Source organism: Procambarus clarkii, chromosome 3 (assembly GCF_040958095.1).
Source record: "Procambarus clarkii isolate CNS0578487 chromosome 3, FALCON_Pclarkii_2.0, whole genome shotgun sequence".
In the NCBI taxonomy this organism is placed as follows: Eukaryota; Metazoa; Arthropoda; class Malacostraca; order Decapoda; family Cambaridae; genus Procambarus; species Procambarus clarkii.
In genome coordinates this window covers 17,991,673-18,015,308 of record NC_091152.1, presented here as the reverse complement: position 1 = coordinate 18,015,308, position 23,636 = coordinate 17,991,673, and the positions used below count along the sequence as shown (strand labels likewise).

Sequence of the window (23,636 nt, the reverse complement as noted above, 5' to 3'; positions counted from 1 at the left end):
ATCTTTAAACTCAGAATGGAATGGGGGGGACACAGGGAAACTTAGAGTACAGCATTGTAGTGAGAACTTAAGATCATCGACCAGCAGGGTAGGTTCTTCATTGACAAGTTCAGGGAGAGTATGAAGGTCAAGTTTACTCTGTGGCACATATAGGTTGATTATATGTAGGGCATTATTGTTTAAGTAAAGGTGACAACAACCAAAAGGTTAATTTAAGATATTTTTCTGGTAAATCAAGTAAAATAGAGTCCGAGCGCAGTTAAAAGCTCTGTACCTCAAGGTACAGTCCTTGCACCACTGCTGTTCCTTATTCTCATATCAGATATAGACAAAAACACAAGTCACAGCTTCGTGTAATCCTTTGCAGATGATACAAAATTCAGCATGAAAATTACCTCTGCTGAAGACATTGATAAACTACAAACAGAAATTAACAAAGTTTTCGATTGGGCAGCAGAAAATAACATGATGTTTAACGGTGATAAATTCCAGGTACTCAGGTACGGCAAAAATGAGGACCTGAAACATAATACAGGGTACAAAACACAATCGAATCTGCCCATAGTAGGAAAACAGCATGTCAAGGATTTGGGAATAATGATGTCTGACGACCTAACGTTTAGGGAGCATAACCAAGCAAATATTGCGTCAGCCAGAAAAATGATCGGATGGATTACGAGAACTTTCAAATCCAGGGATCCCATCACAATGGTTGTACTCTTCAAGTCACTTGTGTTGTCCCGTCTTGAGTACTGCTCAGTACTCACTTCCCCCTTCAGAGCAGGAGAGATTGCTGAAATAGAGGGAATACAGAGAACATATACGGCACGCATAGACGAGATAAAGCACCTAAATTATTGGGAACGTCTCAAAGCTCTCCAAATGTACTCACTAGAAAGGAGACGAGAGAGATACCAAATAATATACACATGGAAAATACTGGAGGGACAGGTTCCAAATCTACACAGTAAAATAACAACGTACTGGAGTGAACGATATGGAAGAAAATGCAGAATAGAACCAGTGAAGAGCAGAGGTGCCATAGGCACAATCAGAGAACACTGTATAAACATCAGAGGTCCGCGGTTGTTCAACGTCCTCCCAGCGAGCATAAGAAATATTGCCGCAACAACCGTGGACATCTTCAAGAGGAAACTAGATTGTTTTCTTCAAGGAGTGCCGGACCAACCAGGCTGTGGTGGGTATGTGGGCCTGCGGGCCGCTCCAAGCAACAGCCTGGTGGACCAAACTCTCACAAGTCAAGCCTGGCCTCGGGCCGGGCTTGGGGAGTAGAAGAACTCCCAGAACCCCATCAACCAGGTATATGTGGGCCTGCGGGCCGCTCCCAGCAACAGCCTGGTGGACCAAACTCTCACAAGTCAAGCCTGGCCTCGGGCCGGGCTTGGGGAGTAGAAGAACTCCCAGAACCCCATCAACCAGGTATATGTGGGCCTGCGGGCCGCTCCAAGCAACAGCCTGGTGGACCAAACTCTCACAAGTCAAGCCTGGCCTCGGGCCGGGCTTGGGGAGTAGAAGAACTCCCAGAACCCCATCAACCAGGTATATGTGGGCCTGCGGGCCGCTCCCAGCAACAGCCTGGTGGACCAAACTCTCACAAGTCAAGCCTGGCCTCGGGCCGGGCTTGGGGAGTAGAAGAACTCCCAGAACCCCATCAACCAGGTATATGTGGGCCTGCGGGCCGCTCCAAGCAACAGCCTGGTGGACCAAACTCTCACAAGTCAAGCCTGGCCTCGGGCCGGGCTTGGGGAGTAGAAGAACTCCCAGAACCCCATCAACCAGGTATATGTGGGCCTGCGGGCCGCTCCAAGCAACAGCCTGGTGGACCAAACTCTCACAAGTCAAGCCTGGCCTCGGGCCGGGCTTGGGGAGTAGAAGAACTCCCAGAACCCCATCAACCAGGTATATGTGGGCCTGCGGGCCGCTCCCAGCAACAGCCTGGTGGACCAAACTCTCACAAGTCAAGCCTGGCCTCGGGCCGGGCTTGGGGAGTAGAAGAACTCCCAGAACCCCATCAACCAGGTATATGTGGGCCTGCGGGCCGCTCCAAGCAACAGCCTGGTGGACCAAACTCTCACAAGTCAAGCCTGGCCTCGGGCCGGGCTTGGGGAGTAGAAGAACTCCCAGAACCCCATCAACCAGGTATATGTGGGCCTGCGGGCCGCTCCAAGCAACAGCCTGGTGGACCAAACTCTCACAAGTCAAGCCTGGCCTCGGGCCGGGCTTGGGGAGTAGAAGAACTCCCAGAACCCCATCAACCAGGTATATGTGGGCCTGCGGGCCGCTCCCAGCAACAGCCTGGTGGACCAAACTCTCACAAGTCAAGCCTGGCCTCGGGCCGGGCTTGGGCAGTAGAAGAACTCCCAGAACCCCATCAACCAGGTATATGTGGGCCTGCGGGCCGCTCCAAGCAACAGCCTGGTGGACCAAACTCTCACAAGTCAAGCCTGGCCTCGGGCCGGGCTTGGGGAGTAGAAGAACTCCCAGAACCCCATCAACCAGGTATCAAGCAAGCAGGTGTATAGTAAGTGTATAGCGAACCTCTACAGTGTATAGAGAGGTGTAAAGTAAGTGTATAGTGAGTAGTCCCTAAGACAATATGCAACTGAAAACTCAACACCCCAGAAGGATTCGAATCCAGATAGCTAGGAGCGCTTTGCACCTTGGCGTACCTGGTACCTTAGCCACTAGACCAAAACGACTCTACAGAAACCTTGGTAGTCGTGAGACTATTTATCCAAGACTATTCATATATATATATATATATATATATATATATATATATATATATATATATATATATATATATATATATATATATATATATATATATATATATATATACTATTAAATATGACCGAAAAAGTAAGATTAATAATTCTAACACGAATTTTCTCAATATTTCTTATGGTTCTTTTCACTGTCGATGGTAATTGAAAAATCAGTTCTCCAAAATTCATTTTTATTTCTAGTCTGACGCGACACTTGAATGCGTTTCGTAATAACTTATTACATTTTCAAAGACTTTAGTTTAAACACACAACTATAACCTGCAAACACTAGAACAGATTTCTTATTATGCTATAATTCAAACGGCTTTTCATTTTATATACCTGCATTTGGGTGAGGTGATATGTTACAACAGTTTTGGATGAGGTGAAAACAAACTTTCAACACAAGATAGAACACGAAATATTAGGTAATATTGGGTAAAGTTAAAGGGGAAGAATGGAAGTAAATGCAAAGGGCCTATTGGCCCATATTTCTTGATGCTTCTATATTGGTGTGGAGTCTTGAAGTGGGTAGAATATAGTTGTGCATTAATTGGCTGTTGATTGCTGGTGTCGACTTCTTAATGTGTAGTACCTTGCAAATATCAAGCCGCCTGCTATCGCTGTATCTATCGATGATTTCTGTGTTGTTTGTTAAGACTTCTCTGGCGATGGTTTGGTTGTGGGAAGAGATTATATGTTCCTTAATGGAGCCCTGTTGCTTATGCATCGTTAATCGCCTGGAAAGAGATGTTGTTGTCTTGCCTATATACTGAGTTCTTTGAGGCTTACAGTCCCCAAGTGGGCATTTGAAGGCATAGACGACATTGGTCTCTTTCAAAGCGTTCTGCTTTGTGTCTGGAGAGTTTCTCATGAGTAGGTTGGCCGTTTTCTTGGTTTTCTTGATATATATATATATATATATATATATATATATATATATATATATATATATATATATATATATATATATATATATATATATATTAGTGATGACTAATGGTGATATTTTGATTTTTGATCCGCAGGTGTGATAATGGGTCGGTTCACGGCGATGATGATGATGGTGACAGCGATGGTGACGGTGGGTTGTGACGCACAGCAAGGAGCCAGTAAGTGATGGTCAACACTATCTTCATGCTCTCTTACTATCTTTCTCAAGCCTGCACGCTCTACGGGCTCACCATAGACCATGATACTTGGAACTTATGTTCCGATGAGCTGAGTCTATAACAACAACAACGTGCTTGCTCATTCACACACATTCACATTCTACACATTCACTCACACACACACACACACACACACACACACACACACACACACACACACACACACACACACACACACACACACACACACACACACACACACACACATAAGGGTGAGAAGTCGGACTGGCGAACAGTAACAAGTGGAGTACCACAAGGATCGGTGCTGGGACCAATTCTATTTCTTGTATATGTTAACGACATGTTTACAGGCGTAGAGTCCTACATGTCGATGTTTGCGGATGACGCAAAGTTGATGAGAAGAGTTGTGACAGATGAGGATTGCAGGATCCTCCAAGAGGACCTGAACAGGTTGCAGAGATGGTCAGAGAAATGGCTACTGGAATTCAACACGAGCAAATGTAAAGTTATGGAAATGGGACTAGGAGATAGGAGACCAAAGGGACAGTACACAATGAAGGGGAACAGCCTACCTGTAACGACGCGTGAAAGAGACCTGGGGGTGGACGTAACACCTAATCTATCTCCTGAGGCACATATAAATAGGATAACGACAGCAGCGTACTCTACACTGGCAAAAGTTAGAACATCATTCAGAAACCTAAGTAAGGAGGCATTTAGGGCGCTTTACACTGCCTACGTAAGGCCAGTCTTAGAGTATGACGCCTCATCATGGAGTCCCCATCTGAAGAAGCATATAATGAAACTGGAAAAGGTTCAGAGGTTTGCAACGAGACTCGTCCCAGAGCTACGAGGGATGGGGTATGAGGAGCGCCTGAGGGAACTGTGCCTTACGACACTAGAAAGAAGAAGGGAGAGGGGGGACATGAAAGGAACGTATAAGATACTCAGAGGGATTGACAGAGTGGACAGGGACGAAATGTTCACACGGAATAGTAACAGAACGAGGGGACATGGATGGAAGCTTGAAACTCAGATGAGTCACAGAGATGTTAGGAAGTTTTCTTTTAGCGTGAGAGTAGTGGGGAAATGGAATGCACTTCAGGAACAGGTTGTGGAAGCAAATACTATTCATAATTTTAAAACCAGGTATGATAGGGAAATGGGACAGGAGTCATTGCTGTAAACAACCGATGCTCGAAAGGCGGGATCCAAGAGTCAATGCTCGATCCTGCAGACACAACTAGGTGAGTACACACACACACACACACACACACACACACACACACACACAGGAGGAGGGGAGTTAGTTGTTCAGGGATGTGAAGGTTTCAGTGACTACATAATAGGTACCATAACAACTGGAGGGCAAAAAATTATAGTCGTAGTCATATATAATCCACCACCAAATGACAGAAGACCCAGACAGGAATATGATAGAAACAACATGGCCACCATTAACATAATAGAGAGAACAGCTTCTGTTGCTAGCAGGAATGGATCTGGACTACTAATCATGGAAGACTTCAACCACGGGAAGATAGATTGGGAGAACAGAGACCCGCATGGAGGACCAGAAACATGGAGAGCTAAGCTGCTGGACGCGGCAACAAGAAACTTTCTAAGCCAGCAAATCAAGGAACCAACAAGAATGAGAGGAGAAGATGAACCAGCAATGCTTGATTTGATATTTACCCTAAATGAGTGGGATATAAGGGAAGTCAAAATGGAAGCACCCTTGGGAATGAGTGACCACAGTGTATTGAACTTTGAGTACCTGGTAGAGCTAGGAATTATCTCCCCAAAAAGAACTAGGAAACAAAAGGCTTTCTTACCCAAAGGGAAATTATGAGGAGATGAGAAGCTTCCTAAGGGAAATACCTTGGAACACAGACCTCAGAGCTAAGTCTGTACAAGATGTGATGGACTATGTCACCCAAAAGTGTCAGGAGGCTGTAAACAGGTTCATCCCGGCCCGAAAGGAAAAATCCAAGAAGCAACAGAAGAATCCATGGTATAATAGGGCATGTATGGAAGCGAAGAAACTGAACAAAAGGGCGTGGAGGAACTTCCGGAATAACAGAACACAAGAAAGCAGAGAGAGATACCAGAGAACCAGGAATGAGTATGTCAGGGTGAGAAGAGAAGCAGAGAAAAGTTATGAAAATGATATAGCAAACAAAGCCAAGACCGAACCAAAGCTACTCCACAGTCACATCAGAAGAAAAACAACAGTGAAAGAACAGGTAGTGAAACTTAGAACAGGCGAGGACAGGTATACAGGGAATGACAAAGAGGTGTGTGATGAACTCAACAAAATGTTCCAGGAGGTCTTCACAACAGAACAAGGTAAGGTCATTGTGCTAGGAGAAAGGGAAGTAAACCAGGCGGCCTTGGAAGAGTTCGAAATTACGAGAGAGGAGGTCAAGAGACACCTGCTAGATCTGGATGTTAGAAAGGCTGTTGGTCCAGATGGGATCTCACCATGGGTACTGAAAGAGTGTACAGAGGCACTTTGCTTGCCACACAATAGTGTATAGTAGGTCACTGGAGACGGGAGACCTACCAGAAATATGGAAGATGGCGAATGTAGTCCCAATATACAAAAAGGGCGACAGGCAAGAGGCACTGAACTACAGGCCAGTGTCCTTGACTTGTATACCATGCAAGGTGATGGAGAAGATCGTGAGAAAAAACCTGGTATCATATCTGGAGAGAAGAGACTTCGTGACAAATCGTCAACATGGGTTCAGGGAGGGTAAATCTTGCCTTACAGGCTTGATAGAATTCTACGATCAGGTGACACAGATTAAGCAAGAAAGAGAGGGCTGGGCGGACTGCATTTTCTTGGATTGTCAGAAAGCCTTTGACACAGTATCGCATAAGAGGCTGGGACCAGATTCACGAAAGCACTTACGCAAGCACTTACGAACCTGTACATCTTTTCTCACTCTTTGGCGGCTTTGTTTCCAATTATTAAACAGTTAATAAGCTCCGAAGCACCAGGAGGCTGTTTATAACAATAACAACAGTTGAATGGGAAGTTTTCATGCTTGTAAACTGTTTAATAAATGTAACCAAAGCCGTCAAAGATTGGGGAAAGATGTACACGTTCGTAAGTGCTTGCGTAAGAACTTTCGTGAATCTGGCCTCTGGTACATAAGCTGGAGAGACAGGCAGGTGTAGCTGGTATGGTGCTCCAGTGGATAAGAGAGTACCTAAGCAATAGGAAGCAGAGAGTTACGGTGAGGGGTGAGACCCCTGATTGGCGTGAAGTCACCAGTGGAGTCCCACAGGGCTCTGTACTCGGACCTATCTTGTTTCTGATATATGTAAATGATCTCCCGGAGGGTATAGATTCATTTCTCTCAATGTTTGCGGACGATGCCAAAATTATGAGAAGGATTAAAACAGAAGAGGACTGTTTGAGGCTTCAAGAAGACCTAGACAAGCTGAAGGAATGGTCGAACAAATGGTTGTTAGAGTTTACCCCAACCAAATGTAATGTAATGAAGATAGGTGTAGGGAGCAGGAGGCCGGATACAAAGTATCATCTGGGAGAGGAAATTCTTCAGGAGTCAGAGAAGGAAAAAGACTTGGGGGTTGATATCACGCCAGACCTGTCTCCTGCAGCACATATCAAAGCCAGCCAGGCTGGCTTTGAGCAAAAGAGCCAGCTGGCTGAGAGCAAAGCTCAACCCCCGCACACACAACTCGGTGAATACACACACACACACACACACACACACACACACACACACACACACACACACACACACACACACACACACACACACACACACACACACGTGTACTTAATATTTCAAGTTATTTTTTGTTCTTTATTTCTATTGATTGCACATTTAATTAGAGATTTACAAAAATACTATAGTTTTGTAAATTGCTGTATCAAAACCCATGTTTTGTATTTTGATTCCAGTAATCTTTTCCCAGTTGATTTTAAAACATGGTAAGAACATCAACTGTATATTGGTAAGAAAACTGTATATTGCTCAAACACATTTAGTTAAAACTATTTTTTTTAACTCTGTTCTCTTTCCTATATTCTGCAAGCAGCTGTATTGGACGCCACAGGAAGTACAGTACAAATGTATTTCCCTTCACATACTTTCTAAGGATTTAAACTCAAATTTAAAGTACTGTACCTTGATTACTTAAAACAATTTGCAAGTAAATATTTGTAGAAACTGTTGTTTCTACATCTCTATCCCCCAATTATGTCTCACTACATGTTGGTGTGTATACTGGTCACCCTTGGCCAGGTTGGCGTGCCTCGCCTCTCTGCCATCTACCAGAGTGTGGCAGTTATTAAGTATGTGTGTGTGGCAGGTTGTACGGCGAGGGGCCGGCGGGGCGTGTGTGGGCCCATCATCAACTGTCCCGCGCTCCTCACTCTCCTCAACCTGATAAAGGCAGGACGGGCGCCCCCGCAAGCAGTCGACACCTTGCGCAGGTAAGTCCCCCTTCCTCTCTGTGTACGTCCAACCCCCTGTTCATGCTCTCTGGACTTGTTCACTGTTACATTGCCTCCCGTCCAACCCCTGCTCATGATGGACTTGCTCAGTATTACACTTCCTCCCGTCCAACCCTTGCTCATGCACACTGGACTTGCTCAGTATTACACTATTACAGTATCATCTGTTTCTACTTTTGGAAAAAAACATTATTTGTGTCAGTAAATAGTTACAGTGAATGTAACAATCTATGATGTTATGATCATGTCTCTGCTGTCTTGTTTGTCTGTGGCCACATAGAAAGGTGTGTGGCCACACACAAAGATGCGCGGCCACACACAAAGGTGCGTGACCACAATAACTGTTCCATCCTCCACAGCGCCATCTGCGGCTTCGACAACAACTTCCCTCTGGTGTGCTGCTCGTCTCCTGGAGCCGCCGCCCCGGGGCCGGGGAATCTGGTGAAGCCCGTCCTGCCCACCTCCTGCGGCGTCTCCGCCCTTACTGACAGGATCATTGACGGGCACGACGCCCCCCTCCTGGCCTGGCCCTGGATGGCCCTCCTACGAGGCAGATGTCAGTGGGGAAGGGGGAGTGTGTGAGTGGTTGTAGTGTATGTGTGTGTGGCTGTAGTGTGTGTGTGTGTGGCTGTAGTGTGTGTGTGTGTGGCTGTAGTGTGTGTGTGTGAGTGGTTGTAGTGTGTGTGTGTGAGTGGTTGTAGTGTGTGTGTGTGTGAGTGGTTGTAGTGTATGTGTGTGTGGCTGTAGTGTGTGTGTGTGTGGCTGTAGTGTGTGAGTGTGAGTGGTTGTAGTGTGTGTGTGTGAGTGGTTGTAGTGTGTGTGTGTGAGTGGTTGTAGTGTATGTGTGTGTGAGAGTGGCTGTAGTGTGTGTGTGTGAGTGGTTGTAGTGTATGTGTGTGTGTGAGTGGCTGTAGTGTGTGTGTGAGAGTGGCTGTAGTGTGTGTGTGAGAGTGGTTGTAGTGTGTGTGTGTGTGAGTGGCTGTAGTGTGTGTGTGTGAGTGGCTGTAGTGTGTGTGTGTGTGAGTGACTGTAGTGTGTGTGTGAGAGTGGTTGTAGTGTGTGTGTGTGTGTGTGAGTGGCTGTAGTGTGTGTGTGTGAGTGGCTGTAGTGTGTGTGTGGCTGTAGTGTGTGTGTGTGAGTGACTGTAGTGTGTGTGTGTGAGTGGTTGTAGTGTGTGTGTGTGTGTGTTACGGCCCTCTCGGGTCGCAACCGGGTTCTTTCTCTGATGTAAATAGAGGTAGGGTATCCGGCCCCAAGCTAGTAGTGGCTTTCAAGGGATGTGATCCGTAACGCAAGTAAATTAAAGGGGAAGGGAAATAAAGGCAAAAACTTAATAATATAATTATTACCATCACCATAAATACTATATAAACGATTACACGGGGGGGGGGGTATAAACACTAGAATGCACAACGTAGTCTTCTTCTGAAGACTCTGGACGTTCACGGTGCTCATCGGTGCTAAGCTCTTGGTCCTCTTGTGGCCTCACGATGAATCCTTCGATCCTATTGAGTCTACCCTGGCCACCGGCCAGCCAAATCACAGTTCCACTGGGGGCACCGTTGTGGAGGCCATCAACCACAAGTCCAGGCGGTAGCTGGCAGGTTCCAATCAGCGACGCTGGTTAGGCCACTCCACGATCGATACTAAGGTCGCGAACCCTAGTCAGGAGCCTCGTGTGATCCCACAGACCACTCTCCTCGCCACAACACCCCAGTGGTTAAACGTCTCCACAAGTCAGTCCCGGGTACTACAATCCCTCAACTGCCTCGTCACAGGCAGGGTAACACCACAGTGTTCATCCGGGGGGCGACTCACAGCTGCTGCAGCAAACACTTGGAGACAAGACGACTGCCTTGGGTAGACTCATCCAACGTTCATTACAGCAGTCCCAGGTCGACTCTGTAATCAGACACGTCATCAGTACTAGGGACACACTAGGGCATGTCACTTACCGGCTCAGACCCAAACGCCCACCTATCCACTCCATAGATGGCGTTGCTGTCTAAGCACCACCTCACCAGAGGTCAGCAGCGGCTGTGTTATGAGCTGATCAGGACGGGAAACTAGCCCTTGTGGCTGGTATTTCCTGTCCTCACTTGATGGCGCCGTCCATTTGAAGGGGGTTTCGGGAGCTGACCCACAGATGGCGTGGTCGTCACTGCTCCGTGCTCGGACGTTGAACTCGGGTCCGTAACAGTGTGAGTGACTGTAGTGTGTGTGTGTGAGTGGCTGTAGTGTGTGTGTGTGAGTGGCTGTAGTGTGTGTGTGTGAGTGACTGTAGTGTGTGTGTGAGAGTGGTTGTAGTGTGTGTGAGTGACTGTAGTGTGTGTGTGAGAGTGGTTGTAGTGTGTGTGTGTGTGAGTGACTGTAGTGTGTGTGTGAGAGTGGTTGTAGTGTGTGTGTGTGAGTGGCTGTAGTGTGTGTGTGTGAGTGGCTGTAGTGTGTGTGTGTGTGAGTGACTGTAGTGTGTGTGTGAGAGTTGTTGTAGTGTGTGTGTGTGAGTGGCTGTAGTGTGTGTGTGTGTGTGAGTGGCTGTAGTGTGTGTGTGAGTGGCTGTAGTGTGTGTGTGTGAGTGACTGTAGTGTGTGTGTGAGTGGCTGTAGTGTGTGTGTGAGTGGCTGTAGTGTGTGTGTGAGTGGCTGTAGTGTGTGTGTGAGTGGCTGTAGTGTGTGTGTGTGAGTGGCTGTAGTGTGTGTGTGTGAGTGGCTGTAGTGTGTGTGTGTGAGTGGCTGTAGTGTGTGTGTGAGTGGCTGTAGTGTGTGTGTGAGTGGCTGTAGTGTGTGTGTGAGTGGCTGTAGTGTGTGTGTGTGAGAGTGGCTGTAGTGTGTGTGTGTGTGAGTGGCTGTAGTGTGTGTGTGTGTGAGTGGCTGTAGTGTGTGTGTGTGAGAGTGGCTGTAGTGTGTGTGTGTGTGAGTGGCTGTAGTGTGTGTGTGTGAGAGTGGCTGTAGTGTGTGTGTGTGTGAGTGGCTGTAGTGTGTGTGTGTGTGAGTGGCTGTAGTGTGTGTGTGTGAGAGTGGCTGTAGTGTGTGTGTGTGTGAGTGGCTGTAGTGTGTGTGAGTGGCTGTAGTGTGTGTGTGTGAGAGTGGCTGTAGTGTGTGTGTGTGAGAGTGGCTGTAGTGTGTGTGTGAGTGGCTGTAGTGTGTGTGTGTGAGAGTGGCTGTAGTGTGTGTGTGTGAGAGTGGCTGTAGTGTGTGTGTGTGTGAGTGGCTGTAGGGTGTGTGTGAGTGGCTGTAGTGTGTGTGTGTGAGAGTGGCTGTAGTGTGTGTGTGTGTGAGTGGCTGTAGTGTGTGTGTGAGTGGCTGTAGTGTGTGTGTGTGAGAGTGGCTGTAGTGTGTGTGTGTGAGAGTGGCTGTAGTGTGTGTGTGTGTGAGTGGCTGTAGTGTGTGTGTGTGTGAGAGTGGCTGTAGTGTGTGTGTGAGTGGCTGTAGTGTGTGTGTGTGTGAGTGGCTGTAGGGTGTGTGTGTGAGAGTGGCTGTAGTGTGTGTGTGTGTGAGTGGCTGTAGTGTGTGTGTGAGTGGCTGTAGTGTGTGTGAGAGTGGCTGTAGTGTGTGTGTGAGTGGCTGTAGTGTGTGTGAGAGTGGCTGTAGTGTGTGTGAGAGTGGCTGTAGTGTGTGTGTGAGTGGCTGTAGTGTACTCACCTAGTTGTGTTTGCGGGGGTTGAGCTCTGGCTCTTTGGTCCCGCCTCTCAACCGTCAATCAACAGGTGTACAGATTCCTGAGCCTATCGGGCTCTGTCATATCTACACTTGAAACTGTGTATGGAGTGAGCCTCCACCACATCACCCCCTAATGCATTCCATTTGTCAACCACTCTGACACTAAAAAAGTTCTTTCTAATATCTCTGTGGCTCATTTGGGCACTCAGTTTCCACCTGTGTCCCCTTGTGCGTGTTCCCCTTGTGTTAAATAGACTGTCTTTATCTACCCTATCAATCCCCTTCAGAATCTTGAATGTGGTGATCATGTCCCCCCTAACTCTTCTGTCTTCCAGCGAAGTGAGGTTTAATTCCCGTAGTCTCTCCTCGTAGCTCATACCTCTCAGCTCGGGTACTAGTCTGGTGGCAAACCTTTGAACCTTTTCCAGTTTAGTCTTATCCTTGACTAGATATGGACTCCATGCTGGGGCTGCATACTCCAGGATTGGCCTGACATATGTGGTATACAAAGTTCTGAATGATTCTTTACACAAGTTTCTGAATGCCGTTCGTATGTTGGCCAGCCTGGCATATGCCGCTGATGTTATCCGCTTGATATGTGCTGCAGGAGACAGGTCTGGCGTGATATCAACCCCCAAGTCTTTTTCCTTCTCTGACTCCTGAAGAATTTCCTCTCCCAGATGATACCTTGTATCTGGCCTCCTGCTCCCTACACCTATCTTCATTACATTACATTTGGTTGGGTTAAACTCTAACAACCATTTGTTCGACCATTCCTTCAGCTTGTCTAGGTCTTCTTGAAGCCTCAAACAGTCCTCTTCTGTTTTAATCCTTCTCATAATTTTAGCATCGTCCGCAAACATTGAGAGAAATGAATCGATACCCTCCGGGAGATCATTTACATATATCAGAAACAAGATAGGACCGAGTACAGAGCCCTGTGGGACTCCACTGGTGACTTCACGCCAATCGGAGGTCTCACCCCTCACCGTAACTCTCTGCTTCCTATTGCTTAGATACTCCCTTATCCACTGGAGCACCTTACCAGCTACACCTGCCTGTCTCTCCAGCTTATGTACCAGCCTCTTATGCGGTACTGTGTCAAAGGCTTTCCGACAATCCAAGAAAATGCAGTCCGCCCAGCCCTCTCTTTCTTGCTTAATCTGTGTCACCTGATCGTAGAATTCTATCAAGCCTGTAAGGCAAGATTTACCCTCCCTGAACCCATGTTGGCGATTTGTCACGAAGTCCCTTCTCTCCAGATGTGTTACCAGGTTTTTTCTCACGATCTTCTCCATCACCTTGCATGGTATACAAGTCAAGGACACTGGCCTGTAGTTCAGTGCCTCTTGTCTGTCGCCCTTTTTGTATATTGGGACCACATTCGCCGTCTTCCATATTTCTGGTAGGTCTCCCGTCTCTAGTGACTTACTATACACTATGGAGAGTGGCAGGCAAAGTGCCTCTGCACACTCTTTCAGTACCCATGGTGAGATCCCATCTGGACCAACAGCCTTTCTAACATCCAGATCCAGCAGGTGTCTCTTGACCTCCTCTCTCGTAATTTCGAACTCCTCCAAGGCCGCCTGGTTTACCTCCCTTTCTCCTAGCACAGTGACCTCACCCTGTTCTATTGTGAAGACCTCCTGGAACCTCTTGTTGAGTTCCTCACACACCTCTCTGTCATTCTCTGTATACCTGTCCTCGCCTGTTCTAAGTTTCAATACCTGTTCTTTCACTGTTGTTTTCCTGTACACACTGTATAGTGTGTGTGAGAGTGGCTGTAGTGTGTGTGTGAGTGGCTGTAGTGTGTGTGAGAGTGGCTGTAGTGTGTGTGTGAGTGGCTGTAGTGTGTGTGAGAGTGGCTGTAGTGTGTGTTTGTGAGAGTGGCTGTAGTGTGTGTGTGTGTGAGTGGCTGTAGTGTGTGTGTGAGAGAGTGGCTGTAGTGTTTGTGTGTGTGTGAGTGGCTGTAGTGTGTGTGTGTGAGTGGCTGTAGTGTGTGTGTGTGTGTGAGTGGCTGTAGTGTGTGTGTGAGAGTGGTTATAGTGTGTGTGTGTGAGAGTGGCTGTAGTGTGTGTGTGAGTGGCTGTAGTGTGTGTGTGTGAGTGGCTGTAGTGTGTGTGTGTGTGAGTGGCTGTAGTGTGTGTGTGTGTGAGTGGCTGTAGTGTGTGTGAGAGTGGCTGTAGTGTGTGTGTGTGAGTGGCTGTAGTGTGTGTGTGTGAGAGTGGTTATAGTGTGTGTGTGTGAGAGTGGCTGTAGTGTGTGTGTGTGAGAGTGGCTGTAGTGTGTGTGTGAGTGGCTGTAGTGTGTGTGTGAGAGTGGTTATAGTGTGTGTGTGTGTGAGTGGCTGTAGTGTGTGTGAGAGTGGTTATAGTGTGTGTGTGAGAGTGGCTGTAGTGTGTGTGTGAGTGGCTGTAGTGTGTGTGTGAGAGTGGTTATAGTGTGTGTGTGTGTGAGTGGCTGTAGTGTGTGTGAGAGTGGTTATAGTGTGTGTGTGAGAGTGCCTATTATGTACCTCTCTCTCTTTCGTCATAATAATCTTGTCATAACGAACATACATCTCTATATGTCTCGGTGTCTGGTACAAGTCATTATATACCAACAGTTAAAGGACAGTTGACGTGGTTCTGTGGCGGGGTGCTCATCTCTGACCGCTACGTCCTCACGGCCGCCCACTGTTTCAAGTCCAACCTGCTCACCCTGTAAGTACCCGTCTCTCTACCTCGATTCTACCTCCATGGCCAATACACTTCACCCTTCAATTTGATTATAAAATGTATGAAATGAATTACTGGCACTGGTAAATCTTGCAACAGAGACAAAGAACGTACCCTGCATATGTTATATTTGTACTTTCACAATAACGTGGCTGAAGTATGTTGACCAGACCACACACTAGAAATGGAAGGGACGACGACGTTTCGGTCCGTCCTGGACCATTCTCAAGTCGATTGTGAGAATGGTCCAGGACGGACCGAAACGTCGTCGTCCCTTCCATTTCTAGTGTGTGGTCTGGTCAACATTTGTACTTTGTTTCCTCCGCAGGGAGAGCGTGAGGATCGGGGAGCACACCTTGAACCAGGACCGGGACTGTGAGAAAGGGATCTGTGCTCCTCTGCCCCAAGACATTCCTGTGGCCCAAGTGATCAACCATCCAGAGTACGGGAAGCCGTGCCCCGAGTGTAACGACATCGCCCTCCTGAGGCTGGCCCATCCTGCCACCATGAACCCGCGTTAGTGTCTCGGACTGGTTCACCCCTTGTGTGTGTGTACAGTTTGTGCCAGGTGGTTCACACTACACTGGCAGGTGGTGGTGGTGGTGGTGGTTCACACTACACTGGCAGGTGGTGGTGGTGGTGGTGGTTCACACAACACTGGCAGGTGGTGGTGGTGGTTCACACTACACTGGCAGGTGGTGGTGGTTCACACAACACTGGCAGGTGGTGGTGGTGGTTCACTCTACACTGGCAGGTGGTGGTGGTGGTGGTGGTGGTTCACACTACACTGGCAGGTGGTGGTGGTGGTGGTGGTTCACACTACACTGGCAGGTGGTGGTGGTGGTGGTGGTTCACACTACACTGGCAGGTGGTGGTGGTGGTGGTGGTTCACACTACACTGGCAGGTGGTGGTGGTGGTGGTTCACACTACACTGGCAGGTGGTAGTGGTGGTGGTGGTTCACACTACACTGGCAGGTGGTGGTGGTGGTGGTTCACACTACACTGGCAGGTGGTGGTGGTGGTGGTTCACACTACACTGGCAGGTGGTGGTGGTGGTGGTGGTGGTGGTTCACACTACACTGGCAGGTGGTGGTGGTGGCGGTTCACACAACACTGGCAGGTGGTGGTGGTGGCGGTTCACACAACACTGGCAGGTGGTGGTGGTGGTGGTTCACACTACACTGGCAGGTGGTGGTGGTGGTTCACACTACACTGGCAGGTGGTGGTGGTGGTGGTTCACACAACACTGGCAGGTGGTGGTGGTGGTGGTTCACACTACACTGGCAGGTGGTGGTGGTGGTGGTGGTTCACACAACACTGGCAGGTGGTGGTGGTGGTGGTTCACACTACACTGGCAGGTGGTGGTGGTGGTGGTGGTGGTGGTTCACACTACACTGGCAGGTGGTGGTGGTGGTGGTTCACACTACACTGGCAGGTGGTGGTGGTTCACACAACACTGGCAGGTGGTGGTGGTGGTGGTGGTTCACACAACACTGGCAGGTGGTGGTGGTGGTGGTGGTTCACACAACACTGGCAGGTGGTGGTGGTGGTGGTGGTGGTTCACACTACACTGGCAGGTGGTGGTGGTGGTGGTGGTTCACACTACACTGGCAGGTGGTGGTGGTGGTTCACACTACACTGGCAGGTGGTGGTGGTGGTGGTGGTTCACACAACACTGGCAGGTGGTGGTGGTTCACACTACACTGGCAGGTGGTGGTGGTGGTTCACACTACACTGGCAGGTGGTGGTGGTGGTGGTGGTGGTTCACACTACACTGGCAGGTGGTGGTGGTGGTTCACACTACACTGGCAGGTGGTGGTGGTGGTGGTTCACACTACACTGGCAGGTGGTGGTGGTGGTGGTGGTGGTTCACACTACACTGGCAGGTGGTGGTGGTGGTGGTTCACACTACACTGGCAGGTGGTGGTGGTGGTGGTGGTGGTGGTTCACACTACACTGGCAGGTGGTGGTGGTGGTGGTTCACACTACACTGGCAGGTGGTGGTGGTGGTGGTGGTTCACACTACACTGGCAGGTGGTGGTGGTGGTGGTGGTTCACACTACACTGGCAGGTGGTGGTGGTGGTGGTTCACACAACACTGGCAGGTGGTGGTGGTGGTGGTTCACACTACACTGGCAGGTGGTGGTGGTGGTGGTTCACACTACACTGGCAGGTGGTGGTGGTGGTGGTTCACACAACACTGGCAGGTGGTGGTGGTGGTTCACACTACACTGGCAGGTGGTGGTGGTTCACACTACACTGGCAGGTGGTGGTGGTGGTGGTGGTTCACACTACACTGGCAGGTGGTGGTGGTGGTGGTGGTTCACACTACACTGGCAGGTGGTGGTGGTGGTGGTTCACACAACACTGGCAGGTGGTGGTGGTGGTGGTTCACACAACACTGGCAGGTGGTGGTGGTGGTGGTTCACACAACACTGGCAGGTAGTGGTGGTGGTGGTGGTTCACACTACACTGGCAGGTGGTGGTGGTGGTTCACACTACACTGGCAGGTGGTGGTGGTGGTGGTGGTGGTTCACACTACACTGGCAGGTGGTGGTGGTGGTGGTGGTTCACACTACACTGGCAGGTGGTGGTGGTGGTGGTTCACACTACACTGGCAGGTGGTGGTGGTTCACACTACACTGGCAGGTGGTGGTGGTGGTGGTGGTTCACACTACACTGGCAGGTGGTGGTGGTGGTGGTTCACACTACACTGGCAGGTGGTGGTGGTGGTTCACACTACACTGGCAGGTGGTGGTGGTGGTGGTTCACACTACACTGGCAGGTGGTGGTGGTGGTGGTGGTGGTTCACACTACACTGGCAGGTGGTGGTGGTGGTGGTGGTTCACACTACACTGGCAGGTGGTGGTGGTGGTGGTGGTTCACACTACACTGGCAGGTGGTGGTGGTGGTGGTGGTTCACACTACACTGGCAGGTGGTGGTGGTGGTGGTGGTTCACACTACACTGGCAGGTGGTGGTGGTGGTGGTGGTTCACACTACACTGGCAGGTGGTGGTGGTGGTGGTTCACACAACACTGGCAGGTGGTGGTGGTGGTGGTTCACACAACACTGGCAGGTAGTGGTGGTGGTAGTGGTTCACACTACACTGGCAGGTAGTGGTGGTGGTGGTGGTTCACACTACACTGGCAGGTGGTGGTGGTGGTGGTGGTGGTTCACACTACACTGGCAGGTGGTGGTGGTGGTGGTGGTTCACACTACACTGGCAGGTGGTGGTGGTGGTGGTGGTTCACACTACACTGGCAGGTGGTGGTGGTGGTGGTGGTTCACACTACACTGGCAGGTGGTGGTGGTGGTGGTTCACACTACACTGGCAGGTGGTGGTGGTGGTGGTGGTTCACACTACACTGGCAGGTGGTGGTGGTGGTGGTTCACACTACACTGGCAGGTGGTGGTGGTGGTGGTGGTGGTTCACACTACACTGGCAGGTGGTGGTGGTGGTGGTGGTGGTTCACACTACACTGGCAGGTGGTGGTGGTGGTGGTGGTGGTGGTTCACACTACACTGGCAGGTGGTGGTGGTGGCGGTTCACACAACACTGGCAGGTGGTGGTGGTGGCGGTTCACACAACACTGGCAGGGTGGTGGTGGTGGTGGTTCACACTACACTGGCAGGTGGTGGTGGTGGTTCACACTACACTGGCAGGTGGTGGTGGTGGTGGTTCACACAACACTGGCAGGTGGTGGTGGTGGTGGTTCACACTACACTGGCAGGTGGTGGTGGTGGTGGTGGTTCACACAAACACTGGCAGGTGGTGGTGGTGGGTGGGTTCACCACTACACTGGCAGGTGGTGGTGGTGGTGGTGGTGGTTCACACTACACTGGCAGGTGGTGGTGGTGGTGGTTCACACTACACTGGCAGGTGGTGGTGGTGGTGGTTCACACAACACTGGCAGGTGGTGGTGGTGGTTCACACAACACTGAGAGGTGGTGGTGGTGGTGGTGGTTCACACAACACTGGCAGGTGGTGGTGGTGGTGGTGGTGGTTCACACTACACTGGCAGGTGGTGGTGGTGGTGGTGGTTCACACTACACTGGCAGGTGGTGGTGGTGGTTCACACTACACTGGCAGGTGGTGGTGGTGGTTCACACTACACTGGCAGGTGGTGGTGGTGGTGGTGGTTCACACAACACTGGCAGGTGGTGGTGGTGGTGGTTCACACTACACTGGCAGGTGGTGGTGGTGGTTCACACTACACTGGCAGGTGGTGGTGGTGGTGGTGGTGGTTCACACTACACTGGCAGGTGGTGGTGGTGGTTCACACAACACTGGCAGGTGGTGGTGGTGGTTCACACTACACTGGCAGGTGGTGGTGGTGGTGGTTCACACTACACTGGCAGGTGGTGGTGGTGGTGGTGGTGGTTCACACTACACTGGCAGGTGGTGGTGGTGGTGGTTCACACTACACTGGCAGGTGGTGGTGGTGGTGGTTCACACTACACTGGCAGGTGGTGGTGGTGGTGGTTCACACTACACTGGCAGGTGGTGGTGGTGGTGGTTCACACTACACTGGCAGGTGGTGGTGGTGGTGGTTCACACTACACTGGCAGGTGGTGGTGGTGGTGGTGGTTCACACTACACTGGCAGGTGGTGGTGGTGGTGGTGGTTCACACTACACTGGCAGGTGGTGGTGGTGGTGGTTCACACAACACTGGCAGGTGGTGGTGGTGGTGGTTCACACTACACTGGCAGGTGGTGGTGGTGGTGGTTCACACTACACTGGCAGGTGGTGGTGGTTCACACAACACTGGCAGGTGGTGGTGGTGGTGGTTCACACTACACTGGCAGGTGGTGGTGGTGGTTCACACTACACTGGCAGGTGGTGGTGGTGGTGGTGGTTCACACTACACTGGCAGGTGGTGGTGGTGGTGGTGGTTCACACTACACTGGCAGGTGGTGGTGGTGGTGGTTCACACAACACTGGCAGGTGGTGGTGGTGGTGGTTCACACAACACTGGCAGGTGGTGGTGGTGGTGGTTCACACAACACTGGCAGGTAGTGGTGGTGGTGGTGGTTCACACTACACTGGCAGGTGGTGGTGGTGGTGGTTCACACTACACTGGCAGGTGGTGGTGGTTCACACTACACTGGCAGGTAGTGGTGGTGGTGGTGGTTCACACTACACTGGCAGGTGGTGGTGGTGGTGGTTCACACTACACTGGCAGGTGGTGGTGGTGGTTCACACAACACTGGCAGGTGGTGGTGGTGGTGGTGGTGGTTCACACTAAACTGTCAGGTGGTGGTGGTGGTTCACACTAAACTGTCAGGTGGTGGTGGTGGTTCACACTACACTGGCAGGTGGTGGTGGTGGGGGTGGTTCACACAACACTGGCAGGTGGTGGTGGTGGTGGTGGTGGTGGTGGTTCACACAACACTGGCAGGTGGTGGTGGTGGTTCACACAACACTGGCAGGTGGTGGTGGTGGTGGTGGTGGTGGTGGTGGTTCACACTACACTGGCAGGTGGTGGTGGTGGTGGTGGTTCACACTACACTGGCAGGTGGTGGTGGTGGGGGTGGTTCACACAACACTGGCAGGTGGTGGTGGTGGTGGTGGTTCATACAACACTGGCAGGTAGTGGTGGTGGTTCACACTACACTGGCAGGTAGTGGTGGTGGTGGTGGTTCACACTACACTGGCAGGTGGTGGTGGTGGTGGTTCACACTACACTGGCAGGTGGTGGTGGTGGTTCACACAACACTGGCAGGTGGTGGTGGTGGTGGTTCACACTACACTGGCAGGTGGTGGTGGTGGTTCACACAACACTGGCAGGTAGTGGTGGTGGTGGTGGTTCACACTACACTGGCAGGTGGTGGTGGTGGTTCACACAACACTGGCAGGTGGTGGTGGTGGTTCACACAACACTGGCAGGTGGTGGTGGTGGTTCACACAACACTGGCAGGTGGTGGTGGTGGTGGTGGTTCACACAACACTGGCAGGTAGTGGTGGTGGTTCACACAACACTGGCAGGTGGTGGTGGTGGTGGTGGTTCACACAACACTGGCAGGTAGTGGTGGTGGTTCGCACAACACTGGCAGGTGGTGGTAGTGGTGGTGGTTCACACAACACTGGCAGGTGGTGGTGGTGGTGGTGGTTCACACTACACTGGCAGGTGGTGGTGGTTCATACAACACTGGCAGGTGGTGGTGGTGGTTCACACTACACTGGCAGGTGGTGGTGGTTCACACAACACTGGCAGGTGGTGGTAGTGGTTCACACTACACTGGCAGGTGGTGGTGGTGGTGGTGGTTCACACAACACTGGCAGGTGGTGGTGGTGGTGGTGGTGGTTCACACTACACTGGCAGGTGGTGGTGGTGGTGGTGGTGGTTCACACTACACTGGCAGGTGGTGGTGGTGGTTCACACAACACTGGCAGGTGGTGGTGGTTCACACAACACTGGCAGGTGGTGGTGGTGGTTCACACAACACTGGCAGGTGGTGGTGGTGGTTCACACTACACTGGCAGGTGGTGGTGGTGGTTCACACAACACTGGCAGGTGGTGGTGGTGGTGGTTCACACAACACTGGCAGGTGGTGGTGGTGGTTCACACTACACTGGCAGGTAGTGGTGGTGGTTCACACAACACTGGCAGGTGGTGGTGGTGGTGGTGGTTCACACTACACTGGCAGGTGGTGGTGGTGGTTCACACAACACTGGCAGGTGGTGGTGGTGGTTCACACAACACTGGCAGGTGGTGGTGGTGGTGGTGGTTCACACAACACTGGCAGGTAGTGGTGGTGGTTCACACAACACTGGCAGGTGGTGGTGGTGGTGGTGGTTCACACAACACTGGCAGGTAGTGGTGGTGGTTCACACAACACTGGCAGGTGGTGGTAGTGGTGGTGGTTCACACAACACTGGCAGGTGGTGGTGGTGGTTCACACTACACTGGCAGGTGGTGGTGGTTCATACAACACTGGCAGGTGGTGGTGGTGGTTCACACTACACTGGCAGGTGGTGGTGGTTCACACAACACTGGCAGGTGGTGGTAGTGGTTCACACTACACTGGCAGGTGGTGGTGGTAGTGGTGGTTCACACAACACTGGCAGGTGGTGGTGGTGGTGGTTCACACTACACTGGCAGGTGGTGGTGGTGGTGGTGGTGGTTCACACTACACTGGCAGGTGGTGGTGGTGGTTCACACAACACTGGCAGGTGGTGGTGGTTCACACAACACTGGCAGGTGGTGGTGGTGGTTCACACAACACTGGCAGGTGGTGGTGGTGGTTCACACTACACTGGCAGGTGGTGGTGGTGGTTCACACAACACTGGCAGGTGGTGGTGGTGGTGGTTCACACAACACTGGCAGGTGGTGGTGGTGGTTCACACTACACTGGCAGGTAGTGGTGGTGGTTCACACAACACTGGCAGGTGGTGGTGGTGGTGGTTCACACTACACTGGCAGGTGGTGGTGGTGGTTCACACAACACTGGCAGGTGGTGGTGCTGGTGGTGGTGGTGGTTCACACAACACTGGCAGGTAGTGGTGGTGGTGGTGGTTCACACTACACTGGCAGGTGGTGGTGGTGGTTCACACAAAACTGGCAGGTGGTGGTGGTGGTGGTGGTGGTTCACACAACACTGGCAGGTGGTGGTTCACACTACACTGGGAAGTGGTGGTGGTTCATACAACACTGGCAGGTGGTGGTGGTGGTTCACACTACACTGGCAGGTGATGGTGGTTCACACAACACTGGCAGGTAGTGGTGGTGGTTCACACTACACTGGCAGGTGGTGGTGGTGGTGGTGGTTCACACTACACTGGCAGGTGGTGGTGGTGGTTCACACTACACTGGCAGGTAGTGGTGGTGGTGGTTCATACAACACTGGCAGGTGGTGGTGGTGGTTCACACTACACTGGCAGGTGGTGGTGGTTCACACAACACTGGCAGGTGGTGGTGGTTCACACAACACTGGCAGGTAGTGGTGGTGGTTCACACTACACTGGCAGGTGGTGGTGGTGGTGGTGGTGGTGGTTCACACAACACTGGCAGGTAGTGGTGGTGGTTCACACAACACTGGCAGGTAGTGGTGGTGGGGGTGGTTCACACTACACTGGCAGGTGGTGGGGGTGGTTCACACTACACTGGCAGGTGGTGGTGGTGGTGGTGGTTCACACAACACTGGCAGGTGGTGGTGGTTCACACTACACTGGCAGGTGGTGGTGGTTCACGCAACACTGGCAGGTGGTGGTGGTGGTGGTGGTTCACACTACACTGGCAGGTGGTGGTGGTGGTGGTTCACACAACACTGGCAGGTAGTGGTGGTGGTGGTGGTGGTTCACACAACACTGGCAGGTAGTGGTGGTGGTTCACACTACACTGGCAGGTGGTGGGGGTGGTTCACACGACACTGGCAGGTGGTGGTGGTGGTTCACACAACACTGGCAGGTGGTGGTGGTGGTTCACACTACACTGGCAGGTAGTGGGGGTGGTTCACACTACACTGGCAGGTAGTGGTGGTGGTTCACACAACACTGGCAGGTGGTGGTGGTGGTTCACACAACACTGGCAGGTAGTGGTGGTGGGGGTGGTTCACACAACACTGGCAGGTAGTGGTGGTGGTGGTGGTTCACACTACACTGGCAGGTGGTGGTGGTGGTGGTTCACACTACACTGGCAGGTGGTGGTGGTGGTTCACACAACACTGGCAGGTGGTGGTGGTGGTTCACACAACACTGGCAGGTGGTGGTGGTGGTTCACACAACACTGGCAGGTGGTGGTGGTTCACACAACACTGGCAGGTAGTGGTGGTGGTGGTGGTGGTTCACACTACACTGGCAGGTGGTGGTGGTGGTGGTTCACACAACACTGGCAGGTG

General features: G+C 51.3%; 1 protein-coding gene across 2 annotated transcripts in view; it reads left to right on the top strand.

Annotated features, from left to right (window-relative positions):
• The window catches only part of LOC123760858 (phenoloxidase-activating factor 3), a 67,720-nt gene that overhangs the window by 30,312 nt on the left and 13,772 nt on the right, over positions 1–23,636 (top strand). For both annotated transcript variants that reach the window (XM_069329637.1, XM_069329630.1), the window contains 5 exons: positions 3,818–3,901; positions 8,273–8,396; positions 8,777–8,973; positions 14,682–14,778; positions 15,122–15,309. In XM_069329637.1, the coding sequence (XP_069185738.1) occupies positions 3,826–3,901; positions 8,273–8,396; positions 8,777–8,973; positions 14,682–14,778; positions 15,122–15,309 (682 nt within the window). In that variant the 5' untranslated portion in view covers positions 3,818–3,825. The remainder of the gene's footprint in view (positions 1–3,817; positions 3,902–8,272; positions 8,397–8,776; positions 8,974–14,681; positions 14,779–15,121; positions 15,310–23,636) is intronic.